The sequence below is a fragment of the Hibiscus syriacus genome, unplaced genomic scaffold (assembly GCF_006381635.1).
Source record: "Hibiscus syriacus cultivar Baekdansim isolate YM2019G1 unplaced genomic scaffold, ASM638163v2 tig00116951_pilon, whole genome shotgun sequence".
In the NCBI taxonomy this organism is placed as follows: Eukaryota; Viridiplantae; Streptophyta; class Magnoliopsida; order Malvales; family Malvaceae; genus Hibiscus; species Hibiscus syriacus.
The window spans coordinates 192,432-208,342 of NW_024063482.1; the positions used below are offsets into that span (position 1 = coordinate 192,432).

The 15,911-nt window shown below is 31.3% G+C and overlaps 2 protein-coding genes across 2 annotated transcripts; both read right to left on the bottom strand.

Moving 5' to 3' along the window:
* Positions 1-243: 243 nt before the first annotated feature.
* LOC120189074 (auxin-responsive protein IAA11-like) lies at positions 244-3,596 on the bottom strand. Its single transcript, XM_039192408.1, has 5 exons — positions 3,007-3,596; positions 1,809-2,134; positions 1,244-1,379; positions 664-725; positions 244-580 (listed from the first exon to the last, which is right to left on the bottom strand). Exons 1-5 carry the CDS (start codon positions 3,339-3,341, stop codon positions 531-533), a joined length of 909 nt encoding a protein of 302 aa, XP_039048339.1. The 5' UTR covers positions 3,342-3,596; the 3' UTR covers positions 244-530.
* Positions 3,597-9,477: 5,881 nt separating this feature from the next.
* On the bottom strand, positions 9,478-14,393 carry LOC120189072 (nuclear transport factor 2-like). Its single transcript, XM_039192407.1, has 9 exons — positions 14,156-14,393; positions 13,941-14,075; positions 13,150-13,459; positions 12,545-12,786; positions 11,866-12,055; positions 11,406-11,539; positions 11,259-11,327; positions 10,492-10,570; positions 9,478-9,905 (listed from the first exon to the last, which is right to left on the bottom strand). The coding sequence occupies exons 1-9, from the start codon at positions 14,186-14,188 to the stop codon at positions 9,763-9,765; spliced, it is 1,335 nt and encodes a 444-aa protein (XP_039048338.1). The 5' UTR covers positions 14,189-14,393; the 3' UTR covers positions 9,478-9,762.
* Positions 14,394-15,911: the final 1,518 nt, after the last annotated feature.

The window sequence follows — 15,911 nt, forward strand, 5'->3', positions numbered from 1 at the left end:
AAAACTAAACTATATTCATCTTCGTATGTAGCATTGTACTTTTGTTAATGCTTGCAGTCACCGGTTCACATTGAAATCCATTGAAGCTGAAATTGTTAATTCTCATTGTCAAAACTCAAATGTTTTTCTAATGGTAAAGATCCAATAGGTCAATTCTTGGAAACTGGAAATTCTTCACAATCCATACATAACAGTTCTGAATTCTTCCCAAAGAGAAAAATTTACAGTAAAATGGCTCTGTTATTTACAGCAACAACAAAAAAATACATCACTTTACTAGGTACTTTTGTATATAATATTGCATTGAAAACTGATACATTGGTGCCTTTCAGTAAGTATGGTAACTATTACTTGAGACTGTAATCGAAAGATCGAAGGAAAACATGTAACAAAATAATACAGTAACCAGAAACAAACCTGAGATTCTTTGGAGTTCGAACTTTACTCCGTCGAAGTGCTTCGACTATTCTGTACTTCCCTTTTTTGTTTCATGTGTTGCCATATTGCTTGAGAGAACAATATTCAACATTCTAGATGTGTTTACTTCTTTGTCTGTGATTCCTCTCTTCCAACCGTGGTGCTGTAAATTATGAATTAAAGCAACCTTAGATATGATTTGAAAGCTATGAAAGCATGATTAGAAGAGAATACGAATCTAGGTACCCAATCCGGTAGCCTCGGATGTCCTCATGATTCTAAGCCTCTTGACAGAGCTAAGGAACATCCTGTACCGAACAAGAGAAGATTCACAATGTGTTACGAGAAGACACCATTTAATCCATGATAACAGTTCTCTATATCTACTCTGTTACTGATAGGCAAATAACCGCACCTTTAGCCTCTTCATGTTGTTCTCACTTACTTTCACAAAGTTCTAAGTTGAACCGTTCGTTTTACATTTAAAACAGAACAAGATGATGCACCAAGATATATACAGCAATTCTTCTAGAGACTATAATAATTTTGAGGGCACTAGAGGATAGACACATGCATGAATATTTTTTATCTTTTTCTTTCATTCTCCTCGGTTTTCAGTCTGAACCAATTGATGGCTAAAAGATAATAAACACTATAAGTTTTGAGATTCTGTTTACACATTTGTACAAAGTGAAAGTCTTGGCAGTTCTACATTTTGTTTCAGTCCAGGAAAAAAAGGAATGAAAATCGTTTATGAAGTGTCATACGAGCAAAACCATATGAAAATAAAAATGTAAAGTAACACGTAATAGAGAAGTTTACGTACTCCCAAGGAACATCTCCGACAAGCATCCAATCACCCTCCTTGTCCTCGTAAGTAAGCACAAAATCAGATGATCCATCCAGCAGTTTGGAAGGTCTTGTTATTTTTTTCATCATACCAAGCTCTAGAGTCGTTGATCCTGATCAAAAAAATCATGACAACATTCATCAAAGAGAGACAAGCTCCGATAATCATCTAATAAAAAATAGTCTTTCAAATGCTTTACTTCTTTTTATAACCACCGCTATTTGACTCATTGGTTGATTAATCAGGATCAGATACTACAGAGACTCATTATCGGGACAACCCAGATTGCTCCATTCACAATGCCAAAATTCGCACGCTAGGGTGCTTAGATCCCATACACACTTTGATTTTGCATAATGCAAAGTAGTGAGTCTTAAGCATACACAATCATTTTCGTTAAATCCCATGTATCATTTAAGACATTTTCATCGTATAGTAGAGGACATCCCTTCAACCGATAGATGAGTACTTAACTCATCTTCTGAATGTTAACAGAAGAAAGAAAGAAAGAAAGAAAGAAAAAAAACAAAGAAAATCTCACCAGCTGGATTGATGCTTGGGGTGGTTTTCAGAAACATATCTTCCAAAGTTTTCACTAATTTTTCGTAGGATTCATGTGCATTCAAATCAACCTTTCTTCCAATCGGGATTCCATCCATATTCACCTTCACAAACAAGGATTTTCTGAGTTTAATGCTGCTGTTATTCTGGTATCTGTCGAAGCCAGCAGTACTCTTCTCAACCATAGAGGTTTCACTTTTATGGTTCTCCATTGTTGAGTTAAATCCTTCAGCGGCCAGATATTTTGCTTGGCTAACCATACTATTCATCCTATAAGCTCTGATAGGAGGCCACCCCATGACTTGACTGTTCCAAATTCAAGAAAAAATAACATATGGTAAGAAAAGGTCTAGAAGCTCGCAATATGCGATTTAACATCCAGCGACCACAATAAGTTAACAGTAAGAATAGTTATTATATGGTGCCAAAATGGTTATACCAAAAGAACAATTGTAGACATTAGAACCATCTCGACGGCATTGGTTTCGCCTCGCCAAAGACAAAGCCTAGTAGTATATAAGGTGCCCAAGACATACAGGTTTCCATATAAACTGGTATTTCACTAATATCACCAAGCAAATAGCAACATATATTGAATTCGGAATGAACTTCCACGATCGGGACTGTGTTATCTATCAACATTTATATCTTAAAAGATAGAATCGATAAATAATTTGTTAGCCACCAAAATGATCAATCTCAAGGAAAGTGGAAGCCTACGAAATCTTCAACAACCTAACAATAAAGTTGTCTCCATTGCTATCTCTTTTCTGAATGGAATAATCATTCATATTCTTATAATGGTAATCTATTGACAACATTAGCACATTCAAGTACCAAATTTTACTTTCCCTTTGGTTAACTGTCTTTCTCATGATCTTGGATTTAAGTACCAAAATCTGCAACTGATGAGAGCCACACACATACCTTATGACGGATGCAGTATTTTATGTCAGCAGTGCGAATCATATTAGAAATTTAGGGGTGCGAAATTAGATCATCAATACTTAAAACTATGTAGGAACTTGAAATTTCCAGGGTGCAGTCCATCCCTGCTTATAAGGGTAACTAAGTGTTATAACAGAATTACATAGAAAACAGATAGATTCAGGTAAAAACCAATTACATCCAACAGCATGAGCATAATTCAGGGCACGACCTAATAAATTAAAACATACCTAGAGCCATTAGCAGCAGCCACAGAATCAGCAGTCCTCTTGGTCCCAGCAGTGACATTAGCTCTAGTTAAAGAAGATGAAGAAGATGATGAAGAAGACGATGGAGAAGCATCAGGAATCACAGAAGGGAAATCCTTAGAAGTCAAAATCCTAGCAAATTGAGCACCTTTCGAAACTTGGTGGGTCTTAAAACCACCAAGGCTCAAACCAAGACCCAACTCCAACTCAGACTCATCAGGGCAAGAAGAATCCACTGAGGACACCACCATGTTGTCCTCCCTTGAAACTGTAGACATAGACCCACTTTCAGAACCACCAACACCACTGCCTTCCATTGAAAATTAGAACAACTCCTTGGTTCACCCCAAGTTTTGAATTTTATAACTGTAGAATATAAGAGATGAATTACAGGTAAAGCTTGCAAATTTGTAGGCAGAGGGCAAAGATGGAGAATTTGGGAGGAGGGGTATTAAGCTTAAAGTTTGGTGGGTATTGGGAAACTGGAAATGAAAGGAAAATCAAGAAGAAAAAATAATAAAAATATAAAGTTACAAGAAAAAATAGGGTTTTAAAGGAAAGGTTGGTTAGGTTGGGTATGGTGCTGCTGTTGCCGCCGCCTGCGGTTTGTAGTGATGAGTTGGGCCCCTACCTTGTCTGCTTTTATGCTCTCCTCCTCCATTAATCTTCTTTTATATTAAAGTCTTACAAAAAGAAAAAAATATCATTTTTCTCTCTAATCCGCCATCTTTATAGACCTTGTTTTTGCTTAATCTCGTATAGGATGTGAATGAGACATGTAACTGTAAGTAATTTAAGTTTGATTTTGACTAAAACTTGATTAATATTTGAATTGAAAAAATTTGATTTGAGTTCTAATGAGTCAAAGCGAATTATTTAATATATAACTTGAAAAATCACGTGAGTAACTCAAAAAATAATATATTAAAATTTTATTTTTTAAATTAAATTATTAATAATATTAACATTTATTTGTTACAGTTTTATTAACATATAAAATTTTTATGTATTTAAGGTTTACGTTCAAATTTAAACTTCAATCAAGTTAAGTTTAAGAATGTTTCAAATTTAAATTTTTTCGAGCTTGAGTTAAGTTTCACAATGTTAAATTCGTGAATTTTTTAGTCAAATCAAACTCAAACTCAAACTTTTAGAATCAAATCAAACCCAACAATTCTTAAACTCAACTCATTTACTACCCTAATCAGACCCCATTTTCTCTCCTTATAGTTTTTATTTCTAATATCTGGGGATATCAGACAAACAACATAGATAGAGGGTTTGAAGATATTTGTTGATTTTAGAATTTAGCTCTTAAAAAGGGAAATTCCATTTATGAAGCTAAAAGGCAGCATATATGAAGACAAATGAGTGATATTGTTGTTTTATTTTTAGATATGCTGTTTTTGGGGAATAGGTATCTCTGTCTATCTGATTTCCTTGCTTTGTCTTATTTTAGAACCAGTGTGTATTATTTAGGGATATTGATTATACATTGCTTAACCTTAAATAACCATGGTAACAAATATCAAAACATTAAACACTCAGCCATTTCAGAAAAAAATTGGTTATTTGAGTAAAATTATATTAAAAAAAATTAAGATCAAATATATTAAAAGACTCTAAATTTCTGAAAATTTTAATTATATTTAAGAAAATATTTATCATAAAATTTAAGATCAAATATATTAAATAACTAATGTTATTCATTAATTAATTTTTTAATCATTTGTATCATGTGTTACAACATGATGTTGTCATATGACATTTTAAATTTATTTAAAATATTCTATAAAAAAAATTAAAATTATTTATAAAATTAATTTTTAAAATTTTATATTATTTTTTAAAAATTTTAAAATTTTATTTAATAATTAAATTTTTTAAATATTATTAAAAATATAAAAAAAACATTGAAGGATCTAAAATTTTAAAAATTATAGAAAAAACAAAATATCAAAATTTAAAAAAATATTAGAAGAAGATAAAGTATTATTAGAATAATAAAAATATTTTTAAAAATATAAATATTAAAAAATCCTTTCAAAATATAAAAAATAAAAAAAAATATTATATATATATATACATCAAAAAATATTAAAATATTTAAAATTTATGATGAAACCATATAGTTGGAATGTGATTTATCTATGGTTTAGTTAATTAAAAATGTTTTGTTAATTAAAGTGATTAAGATTTGAATTATAATTTTTATAATTTTATCAAAATATCATATTTTTAGAATTTTTCATAATGTTTAATGTTTTTTTAAATATTTTTTATATTTTTTTAAATATAGTTTCTGATTATTTTTTTTAGAAATATTTCATGTTTTATATTTTTAATATTTTTTATATAATTATAATATTTTTAGTTAGATGAAAAAGTAATAACTTATAGGCATGTAAATGAGCTGAACGTTCAGTGAACCGTTAATGAACTGTGCAGCGGGAAGTTCGTTTATGTTTGTTTATTTATTAAATGAATGAACGTGAATAAGATTTTGCATTCGTTTAATTAAATGAACGAACACGAACAAAGAGATCGTTCGTTCATTTACGTTCGTGAACGTTCGATTATATGTTCGTTTATGTTCGTTCATTTATGTTCGTTCATTATGTTCAAACAGATGGCAAGTTGAATATGTTACAAATATTATTGAAATTGTTTGGATTTCAAGAATATTGTTTTGTTGAACAAATTAACTTTAAGACTTTATTATGTTCATACAGTTTATTTATGATTTATGTATGTTTTTGTCGTATTCGAACAAATTAACTCTTAAGTTTCAGGTTATATTAAAGAATTTTAAGTTGTTATTCTTGTTGTTTAATTTTTTTACATTTATTTGTCGTGTTCGAATAAGTTTATTTTTTATGTTTGTGTTGTTCATTTATTGTGTTCTTTTATATTCATTTATCATGTTCGTTCGTTTGTGTTCGTTTATTTTTGTTTATCATTTAAATGAACGAACATGAACAAACTATATTCCTTAATGAACGAACATGAACAAAAAAAAAATATGTTCGTGTTCGTTTATGTTCGTTTATTTATGAAATGAACGAACATGAATATACATTTGTTCGTGTGCGTTCAGTTTATTTACAACTTAACTGAATTTTTTAAAATATTTGAATGGTTAACGTTAATCTCATATCGCGACAAAGGAGAAGAAGGGGTCCATTTACAAGCACCACCCAAACGACAAGCCGACAAGGGCGGGGCCCAAATATGAAGGGACCCACACCCATCCTTCTATTCCTATGAATTCACGACAATTAATTAGGTTAGGGACCAGACCAACCCTAAAAGTAAACCCAAACTTGAAGCAAAGCACCACGGCACACGGGTTTTGAATGGAATGCAAAAATCGACAGCTCAACGTAACATCAACACGTACTCACTCACAACACAACCAGCAACTGTCTCTTGCCATCCTTTCATTTTAGTTTAACCAATAATTAACTGTTTAAATTAGTATATACTTTGTTTATTTTACATGGTTAACGTTTTTTACGTTATTATTTCAAGTGTTTTTATAGTGTACATCATGAATAACGGTGATAAGATTCGAATTTAATATTATAAACTTAAATTCCTGAATTTCAACCACTTATACTAATATCCGTTGGCATAAATCATTAACCACTTAAAACATGACACGTATCATTAACTATTTATGCCAAATTTTTATAAATTTAATTTATTTTAGGTGTTTTACCGTTTGATTTTTTACGATCGATAAAATAAATCATTAATTATTTAAAAAAAAGACACATATCACATTTATAAAAATTTTAAAAAAAATATTTTTAAAAACTTATAAGTTTTTAAAAAACCCTCAAATTTCTTTAGAATTATATATAAAAAAAACTTTAAAATCTTAAATTGTCATATTTCAAACTCTATTATCAATCATCGTTAACTACATCTGTTATCGTTATTGAACAGTCACTCGTTCATCATCAGTCACTCGTTCATCGTTTGTCACCATCACTTTCCTCGTTGTTTACCTTTATTTTATCTATATTCTCAAATGTTTTCGATGCTAGACAAGTACAACCTTCTTTCAATATGAATCCCCTAAATCATAATCTCAAATCATTATGATCATGAAACTCCATAGACATGAATCGTGTGCATCTTGTGAAGGGAAAATAATAAGGGATGGATTTAATTAAGGATTTATGGGTTTGGGGTCGATAATCAATTAGTGAATGGACTTAGAGCTGTAAATAAAACGAAATAGATTATAAACTACTTGAGATCAATTTGATAAAAGTTTGATCAACTCTCGAATTAAATAGACTCGAGTCGAGCTCGAACTAGACTCGAATTCTTAACGAGCCGAAGTGAACTACTTGATACCTAACTCAAAAAGCTTGCGAGCAACTCGAAAAATAATATATTAAAATTTTAGATTTTTTAAATTATATTATTATTAATATTCATATGTTATTTTTAAAAAAATTACAATATAAGACTTTCATGAATTTAAGGTTTAGGTTCGAGTTCGAACTTCAATCGAGTTAAGTCTAATAATATTTTGAGTTTAAGGGTTTTTTGCCATTCTCTAGTCGAGTTTCAATTTTTTATTTCGAGTCAAGCTTGAAAATTTTAAGTTCATGAGGCTTTCGAGTCGAGTCAAACTTCCGTCTGTTATTTCGAGTTCGAGTCAGACTTGACAATTTTAAACTCATAAATTTTTTAATCAATTCGAACTTAAATTTTTACTTTTTGAGTCGAGTCAAGTCAGGCTCAATATAACTCAAGCTCACAACCCTAGATGGACGACGATGGATGATCGATCGTTCAGTACCGTTAATAACAACGACACCAATAATGGTTGCATCGAAAACATTACACTATCAAACCTAAAACATTACACCAATAAACTTTGTAAATTTATATTTTAAAATGTCTTAAGAAACGAAGATATGGAGTGAGTGAGCTGTTTTTTGCGTGAAAGAGAGGGCGTACGCTGCTGTTTTAGGAGCAGGAGACACACTGACTACACGCTTCCCTATATTTCCTATTTTTCTTATTAGCTTTAACGATGTCCAAAATCCTCTGGTCTTTAAAAATACGATACCTTTCTAGATTCAATTAAACATATGTACTCAATTTTTTTCTTTTTTATTTAATATTGACTATTAAATCTAATAATTTTTTTGAATCGTTCTATGTCATATATCGTATTATAGTATTTTTTTATGTGACATTTTTTATAAGAAAATGGAAATGAGAGTTGATGGCGGCTCGATGATAACAATGATTAAAAATGTTATCTAAAATTATGAAAAAGGAAAAAGAAAAGAAATCAAATATTATAATTCAATTTGATCACTGAATTTTAAATATCATAATTCAATTTCGAAAGGTGGGACCCAAGTGTGAGCGTTAAACATAGAGTTCAGGCATGATTAAATACAACCGAATCATAATAAGTCTGCGGGCCTATCCAGCTGGTTAGCTGACACGTGACATTGTTTAACTTTCCAGCTCGCGACACCTGTACCCTTACTTTCCTCCCTTTCTTTCACCTCCTCTGGTTTGGTTGGTATTTGTTACCATCATGTTTTAGATTTTTGACATATTAATTAGTGAAGTCTTGATGAGGGCAGTTTTTTTTTGTCATTATTATTATTGTTGTTGAAAATGATGCCAATTGAATTTCTTTCATGTTCGCAATATAAACCTTTTAATGTTGCTGATAATTTAATAAAATATATTTTACAACTCATTAAACGGATTTAATAGTAAATGAAATATCGCTCTTTTTAAAAGTTTTAAATTAAAATAGTTATGTTTACCGGATGTATGTATAGTGATTAAGAAATATTCTAAATGAATACACCTTATAATTATTCTAAACTATTAAAAAAAATTAAATATTACCGTAAAGAATATATAATTATATTTATACTCCAATTACCATTTACTAATTAAAAGAATTGTTAAATATGCTCATTTCTTTTATTGTTTTCAAAACTTTATATATTTTTATAAATATAATTATATATGAATGAAATATGGAAATAAATACAATATTAATTAGATACTCATTGATACAACAAATATGAAATGCATAAAAAATATATCTATATACATAGAAGAGCATTTTGCAACTATATTCGTTACATCTTAAAACCCGAATTAACATATTCAAGTTGGTCTAAAGAGAATTTCGATTAATTTTATTAAAAATAATTAAATTTCCAATTATAAATGTAATCGAATAAATTGTGCAAATAATCTTATAGTTATTAATTTAATTAAATGAGGCTAGACACATATATGATAAAATATTATTTCTACACATCTCTACTTACAAATGTGTATAAAAAAAAATGAACCCTCTAATTAGAGATGTAACTAAATGAATTACATTATTAACATTAATTGGATTGCACTACTCCTTGATTGAATTTTGATATATTATGTAAAAAAGAAACTTAAAAATGTAACTTCTTTTCACTCAAAAATATAGGTGTGACAAATCTAGTTGTGCATAGAACAGCTCAAAAATATAAAAAAGGATGTTCCAATTGAACTGCATAATAAAAAGCATTCAAGAGGAGAAAACCATACACCCATCAAACAATTCTTTTATGAGAAATAACACTGGCAAAAAAAAAAAAACTGGAAGTACAAGCATATTTTCTGAAGCCACTGATGGGAAATGTCTAATTAGAAATCACCCCCCAAGATTCATGCAAGAAGTTGAAATTGAAAACTTCACCTAGAACCTCGCTGATACAAACCGTTGCCTCTTGATCTGTAGTCGCCAGATTCTTGATTGTTTCCCCTACCCGAGCTACGAGAACCAAAGCGACCTCTCGAGGCCTCGGGTGTATAACTGCCTCTACCTCTTCCCCTTCCTGGTCATTTTCAATGGCAAAATCATGTCGACAAAGCAATACTCCAAGCAAATTCACTATGAGAATGCTAAAGTTGACTACCATTTGTAACCCATCCATGCAAATCAATTACTACAAATGCATTCTATCAAAAAAAAATTACAACAAATGCACGTTTAAGACAAGCAGGAAGAATAGTTTCTTTTTTTTTTCTTTTTGGTTCCTTGGCATAAGGAAGAAGAATGAAGTAATGCAATCCTAATATGTTACACACTATAGAATCACATTCTTAATGTTCAAGATGGTAAATTTGGTATATGGAGTTGACAAAATTAATGACTATCATAGTTATGAGTTATAATGGAAGTTTGTTTATCACCCAACCATATCCACCTAGAAGATTATCATAGATATGCAAAACTTTAGTGAAGCAACCAGCACAAGAATTTTGTCACTCAAAAATTTTGCGAAGAGTAATTTTGGATCACAAGAATGCTTTTGTGCATGTTCTGAAGATACCCAAAAGCAGCAACATGAAAGTGCACTTTATTGAAAATATAGAACGAAATGCTAGAGTGCATAAAAGAGTGTGTATTAGGGCATATACTTCCTCCACGTATACTGCTGCTATTTGGTCTGCGCTCCTCAATGTAGACTTGTCTTCCCCCCAATGGTATAGGAGATGCCTATAGAAGGAACACAACTCGGTCAGTATTAGTATAACAAATAAGTACAGAAGCCAAAAGGAAAACCATAAAAGCTTCAGGATGGCAATGAATATACAAATTAGCTACAAAAGAAAATAATGTCACGTCATGGAACCACCTAGGTATATAAAAAGTCATTCATACAATGAAACTATAAAGCTTCAACCGTTGAGGGTGCTATAAGTCAATTTTGATTTAAAGGAAAAACAAAGGAAGGTTTATTTCCTTCACTCTCCTCTCTAGAAATCCGCTTCCTTTTTTTCCTGTATTTACTCAAGAAACACTTTCATAGCTGTGCTAGCCATCTCCATCTCATCCATCATAAGCAACGGAAAAAAACCATCATAAAGGTACATGGATGTATCTTAAATTTGATCCAACAATATAGGTAACCACGAAAAAAAATATAAAATGTAATCACAAGGGTAGTGTTAAAAGATTGTTCAAAGCTCCTTTTACAGTAAACTCAATGGTACAGACAAACACAAGTCAAACAAGTAGTTACAAACATACAATGAAAATAATTCAGAGAGGAGCTTAGAAGGAAAAATGAGAAAATGTTGAGCTTTTGAAACTCTAAAATGAAATACTGAAAGTAACTAAGCTACTAGCTGCAGTCCAACATATTCGCTTGTGTGAAAGCACAAACAACAATTAAAATCCATACCTTGATTGCATTCTGAACAGCACAAATGTCTTCAAACTCAACAAAAGCATAGCAAACACCAACAACATCCTGCATGCATCTAACGCAAATTTAGTTTGTTTGAAGTAATATACAAAGATAAGCAGAAAGAGGAGAAAAGCAAATTACCTTGCGGTTCCGGATAAACACACCATCAAGCTTGATTCTGCCAAAATTCTTGAACTCCTGCTCAATTTCAGTAGCAGTAACAGTAGAGGGCAAATTTCTCACATAGACAGATTTGTATTCACCAGTATATTCATCTGAAAGAATGAAGATCAATGATCAGATTGCAAATCCTAATCCAAGTACTATAAGCATTTCAACCAGTAAAGGTATTTGAGAAATGGAATGATATAAATATCCAGCCTCTAAAGTATTAATTTCTCAGATGTAGAAACGAAACCCTAATGCTCAGTGGGTCAAATTAAATGCCAGGATGGTCCATATTAGATTTTCCCATTAATCAATGCAAAGGCTAAAGAAGGGAAATTGATAAATAGGCAAAGCAAACCATCTAATACAAAACTAAACCACTGTAAGTCCTAAAATAAACAAAACATACCAATGTAGATAGAGCTAGAGTAACCTTCTTCAGAAACCAAGCCTTCCTCCACAGCTTTCTCTGCTGTAGATTCACGCACATCTGCCCAAGCATGATGTGACTGTTGACTAGCAGGCTCTGGTATATGTTCCCAATCTGAAGTACTCCGGGGAGTCTTATTATAAGATGGTCGAGGTTGAACAGATGAAATGGATTGCTCCTTTGGAACACGCAACTACATTTTTAACACCAAATAAGGTTAATCAATAAAAAATATTTAAATTTCAAAAAAATAAAACACCATTATCCTGTGGTCTAAGTATTAGATAGAAAAAAGTTAATTCAGAGGAAAGGAGAGATCATACTTGACTCTCACTTGACAATTCACGGAAAGTGTCCATAATTTCTTTCTCTCAGTCACATGTATGGTTCTATTTACTTAATTTAATTTTTTTTCATATTTGAGCATGTTATTCTTCACATGCATGCGCATGTTTTGGTAACATAAAACTGATGTTGTATGCCACACACTCGAGTATAATTCAAAGGATATTCTGGCTACATTAAGGATAAAGAAAATAAAGACACTTAGAGATAAAATGATAGCTATTTCAACATGTCAAGAATAGGCAACGGGTGTGACACCCTCAATAAGCGAGTCATAAACATAGAGGCTCACATAAAAAAATAGTACTAGTATAATAAGCTACAGGGGAGTACTTACAATAGAGGCATATGTTTTTCTTGGAGCCTCTCCAACAGGCTCCTCCAAAGGCATAGCTGGGGTCTCTTGCACAGTGCTCACCACACTGTGATGGGTAGCAGGAGCTTCCTCTTCCACAACTTCAGCTTCAAAATCTTCTTCCTGCGGTTGCTCAGGAAGACTATATTCATCAACTGGATCATCATCTATATGAACAGAGTTGACATACTCCCTGGCCTCTTCCTCCAAAACATAGTCAGAAACTGTTAAATCCAACATGTTAGGCCAAACCGAAAATAAAACAAAGTAAAATCTGTGCCGCCAGAAAAGCACATAACATGGACCAGCAGAAAGAAGAATAGTTTCCCAAAAATTAACTTGTTATTTTTAATTTAAGACTTAAATGTGGAAATCTACTAACCAAAAAAGAAAAACTACAATACGCTGTTTTTTTATAAGCAGGCAACTTAAGGTCATAAGAAACAACAAAGATGTAATTGAAAAGCATTAGACTAGTTAGAACATAGTCATCTACAATTTTACATGTGGAGATTAAGTCCAAAAAATAATATAGCTTGAAATAAAAATTTCAGATTAAATTGAGAAAAAAAGCTTGCACACAGTACAGGGTGGCTCTGCAGCAGTGCTTGATAGATTTAGTTGAGAATCATGCTTGTTTTCTTGTAATGAGGAGGCTGGATGTTTTGAAGTCATTTCATCATCAATAAACTGTAATATATCACTAAGAACAAAGTAACCCTTCTCTTGAGGGGCGAGGAAAAAGGTTTGCACAAATTTCCTTCTCCCACTGAAATCCTTGATTTTAACAGAACCAGAAACCATCACCAGAACACCTCCATTCCAGGAATCAAGAGAATTAATCGTCTTGATCTCGATTGCAGTAAAAGTTAGTGAAGTGACCAAGGTATGAATTTGCTGCAGAGAGAAATTAAGAAACCAATAAATTACAAAAAATACCCATTATGATGTAAAATATAAGGAAGTTTATTACTGATAAAAGAAGCTTGATAAATCTTTTATAATTATCATAGAGACCAATATTCATAACTCAAATCGGCAAAAGAAACCAGTTAACAGTAAACTTTGGATTGTAAAATCCAAATGATCAATAGAATCCCTTTTTCTTACAAAGAAAAATGGCATAGATAAAAGAATGGCCTACAAAAGAAAAAAATTTCATCCCATCTCTCCCAAACTTGGCTTATACTAGGCCAAATCAGATATCTATATAATCATGTTGCAACTGTTACATGAACATGAACTTAAAAAATCACACAACCAAACATTTTAAAAGGCAAATAGAAAGACATTTATCAGATATAATTAAGAACAAGAACGCAGTGTCCATGCCCAGGCAAATTCATTATACAGTAAATTACTAGGATTAGAAAGTTACCAGCATGGAAGAAGCAGATTCGGAGGAATCGCCATCAACCCGAACCACGGTACTGTTCTCTGAGTAAAACTGATGAACTAGATCAGGTTGCTGCTGAAGTACCAGATAGTATTGTCCAACGAAGTATGAACCAACCTGAAATTTTAAAACAACAAAAACACAGATTAACAAAATAACGAACAGCGGAAAACAAAAAGATGAGAAGGAAAAATCACCTGAACGGGTCCAGGGTAAGAAGTAGCGGCCATTGTGATGAGTGGTTCAATTAGATGACCTCAAAACAAAAGCATGCAACGAAAGAAGATCTAGATCTAATCTTTACTCCTCACCCAATAAACCAAATGCAGTCCCCAGTTTAAAAGTCTTGAATCCGATGGTTAAAGTATCAGAAACCCTAGTCTATATATATACATATATTTTATTTAAAAAGACTTTAAATGGCGGAGGGAAAAGCACTTGCCGATATGTTTCGTTTATTTGGGTATCAAAAGAGCAGCTGGATGAAGGTTAGGTTTACAAAATAAGAAAGGATCTCAATCCAAATCAATTTATTAAAGGGTAAAGTATAGTAATGGTCACTGAACTTTTCAAAAGTTTTCATTTAGGTTAAACTTTTAAAACTTTCAATACATTCCTCCAACATTTAGTCTGTTTACAATATGGTCCCCCAACAGTTACGTCAGGAATCATATTGCAAATGGACTAAATGTTGGGGGACTGTATTAAAATTTTAAAAGTTGGGATATAAATGAAATATTTAGAAAAGTTCAATACCATTACTATACTTTACCCTAATTTTGAAATGAAATGGTAAGTATTTACTTCGATAGAGACTTGAGTAGAGAAAAGCAAACATTTTCGCGCGTGATTATGCGCATCTCAATTTTATTTTTTTATTTTCAAAAATCGTTACCAAGTAAGAAAATTTAAATGTTAGGATAAACTATTGAAATGATCACTTTTGTTTTAATTTTGTTCATTTTGGTCATCAATTTTGAAAAATTATGTTTCAATCACTTACGTTATTGATTTATTAAATTTTGTTCACTTATGTTATTAATTATTACATCTTGATCATTAAATCGTTAACTCATGTTAGTTATATAATGTAACATGTTAGTAAAGAGATTGATTTTTAATTTGAGTCAAACTTCAAATGAAATATCATTTTTACCTTTGAACTTTAGATAAAATATCATTTTGGTCCTTGAATTTGATAGAAGCATTTCATCGTTAGTTACCACTCACCATTGTTATCATTGACTACCATGATCTCCATCGAATGTTGTCATCGACAATTGTTGGATCCCAAAATTTTTCATTCATTGCTTTTTATCTATTCGACGAATGCAGTATTCATTTCCCCATAAAATGTTTGTGTTCGTTTGTTTAGTGTGCGCTAACATGTTCATTTAATTTTCATGAACATATTTATTTAACGTTCGTGAACATTTTCATTTAAAGTCCATTTAATTTTTCTCTCATTTTACTCTTTTATTTTCAAGTAAAAGAAAAATGGTGAAATTACGCCACTAGTCCTTAATTTCCTTATACTTACAGTTTGAACTCTTAAATTCACTTTATGTTCATCTTAGTCTATACATTCACATTAAACTATAAAAAAATAATAGGAAAAAGAGAACCAAATAAACGAGCTTATAAATGAATCGATAAACGAGTTTGTTCGTGGTCATAAACGAACCAAACATATATTTATTCATGTTCGTTCTTTTATTAAATGAACATAAAAAATTTGTTCATACTCGTTTACTTAGCTTAAGGAACAAACATTATACGAACAATTCACAAATAATTTATCAAACGCTCTATTTATTTACAACCATAATTTTACCAACGGGTCGTGACCGAAGGGTGTAGTTAAAGCTTATTTGGTACACAAGCCTTTGATGTTAGCAAGGAATTGTCAATTCCTGCTAACTTGTATTCGATCGACTACATCTGTTGTTTTCA

Bases quoted from the DNA above. Each gene is read 5' to 3' on its own strand.
- LOC120189074 (XM_039192408.1), bottom strand. From the start codon at position 3,341: ATGGAAGGCAGTGGTGTTGGTGGTTCTGAAAGTGGGTCTATGTCTACA. The intron at 2,135-3,006 runs GTATGTTTTAAT...AATTTGGAACAG, and splicing joins GCTGCTGCTAATGGCTCTAG to TCAAGTCATGGGGTGGCCTC. The intron at 726-1,243 runs GTACGTAAACTT...TGTTCGGTACAG, and splicing joins GTCGGAGATGTTCCTTGGGA to GATGTTCCTTAGCTCTGTCA.
- LOC120189072 (XM_039192407.1), bottom strand. From the start codon at position 14,188: ATGGCCGCTACTTCTTACCCTGGACCCGTTCAG. The intron at 11,540-11,865 runs GTTACTCTAGCT...TCATTCTTTCAG, and splicing joins AGGCTTGGTTTCTGAAGAAG to ATGAATATACTGGTGAATAC. The intron at 11,328-11,405 runs GTAATTTGCTTT...AGATGCATGCAG, and splicing joins TGTTTATCCGGAACCGCAAG to GATGTTGTTGGTGTTTGCTA.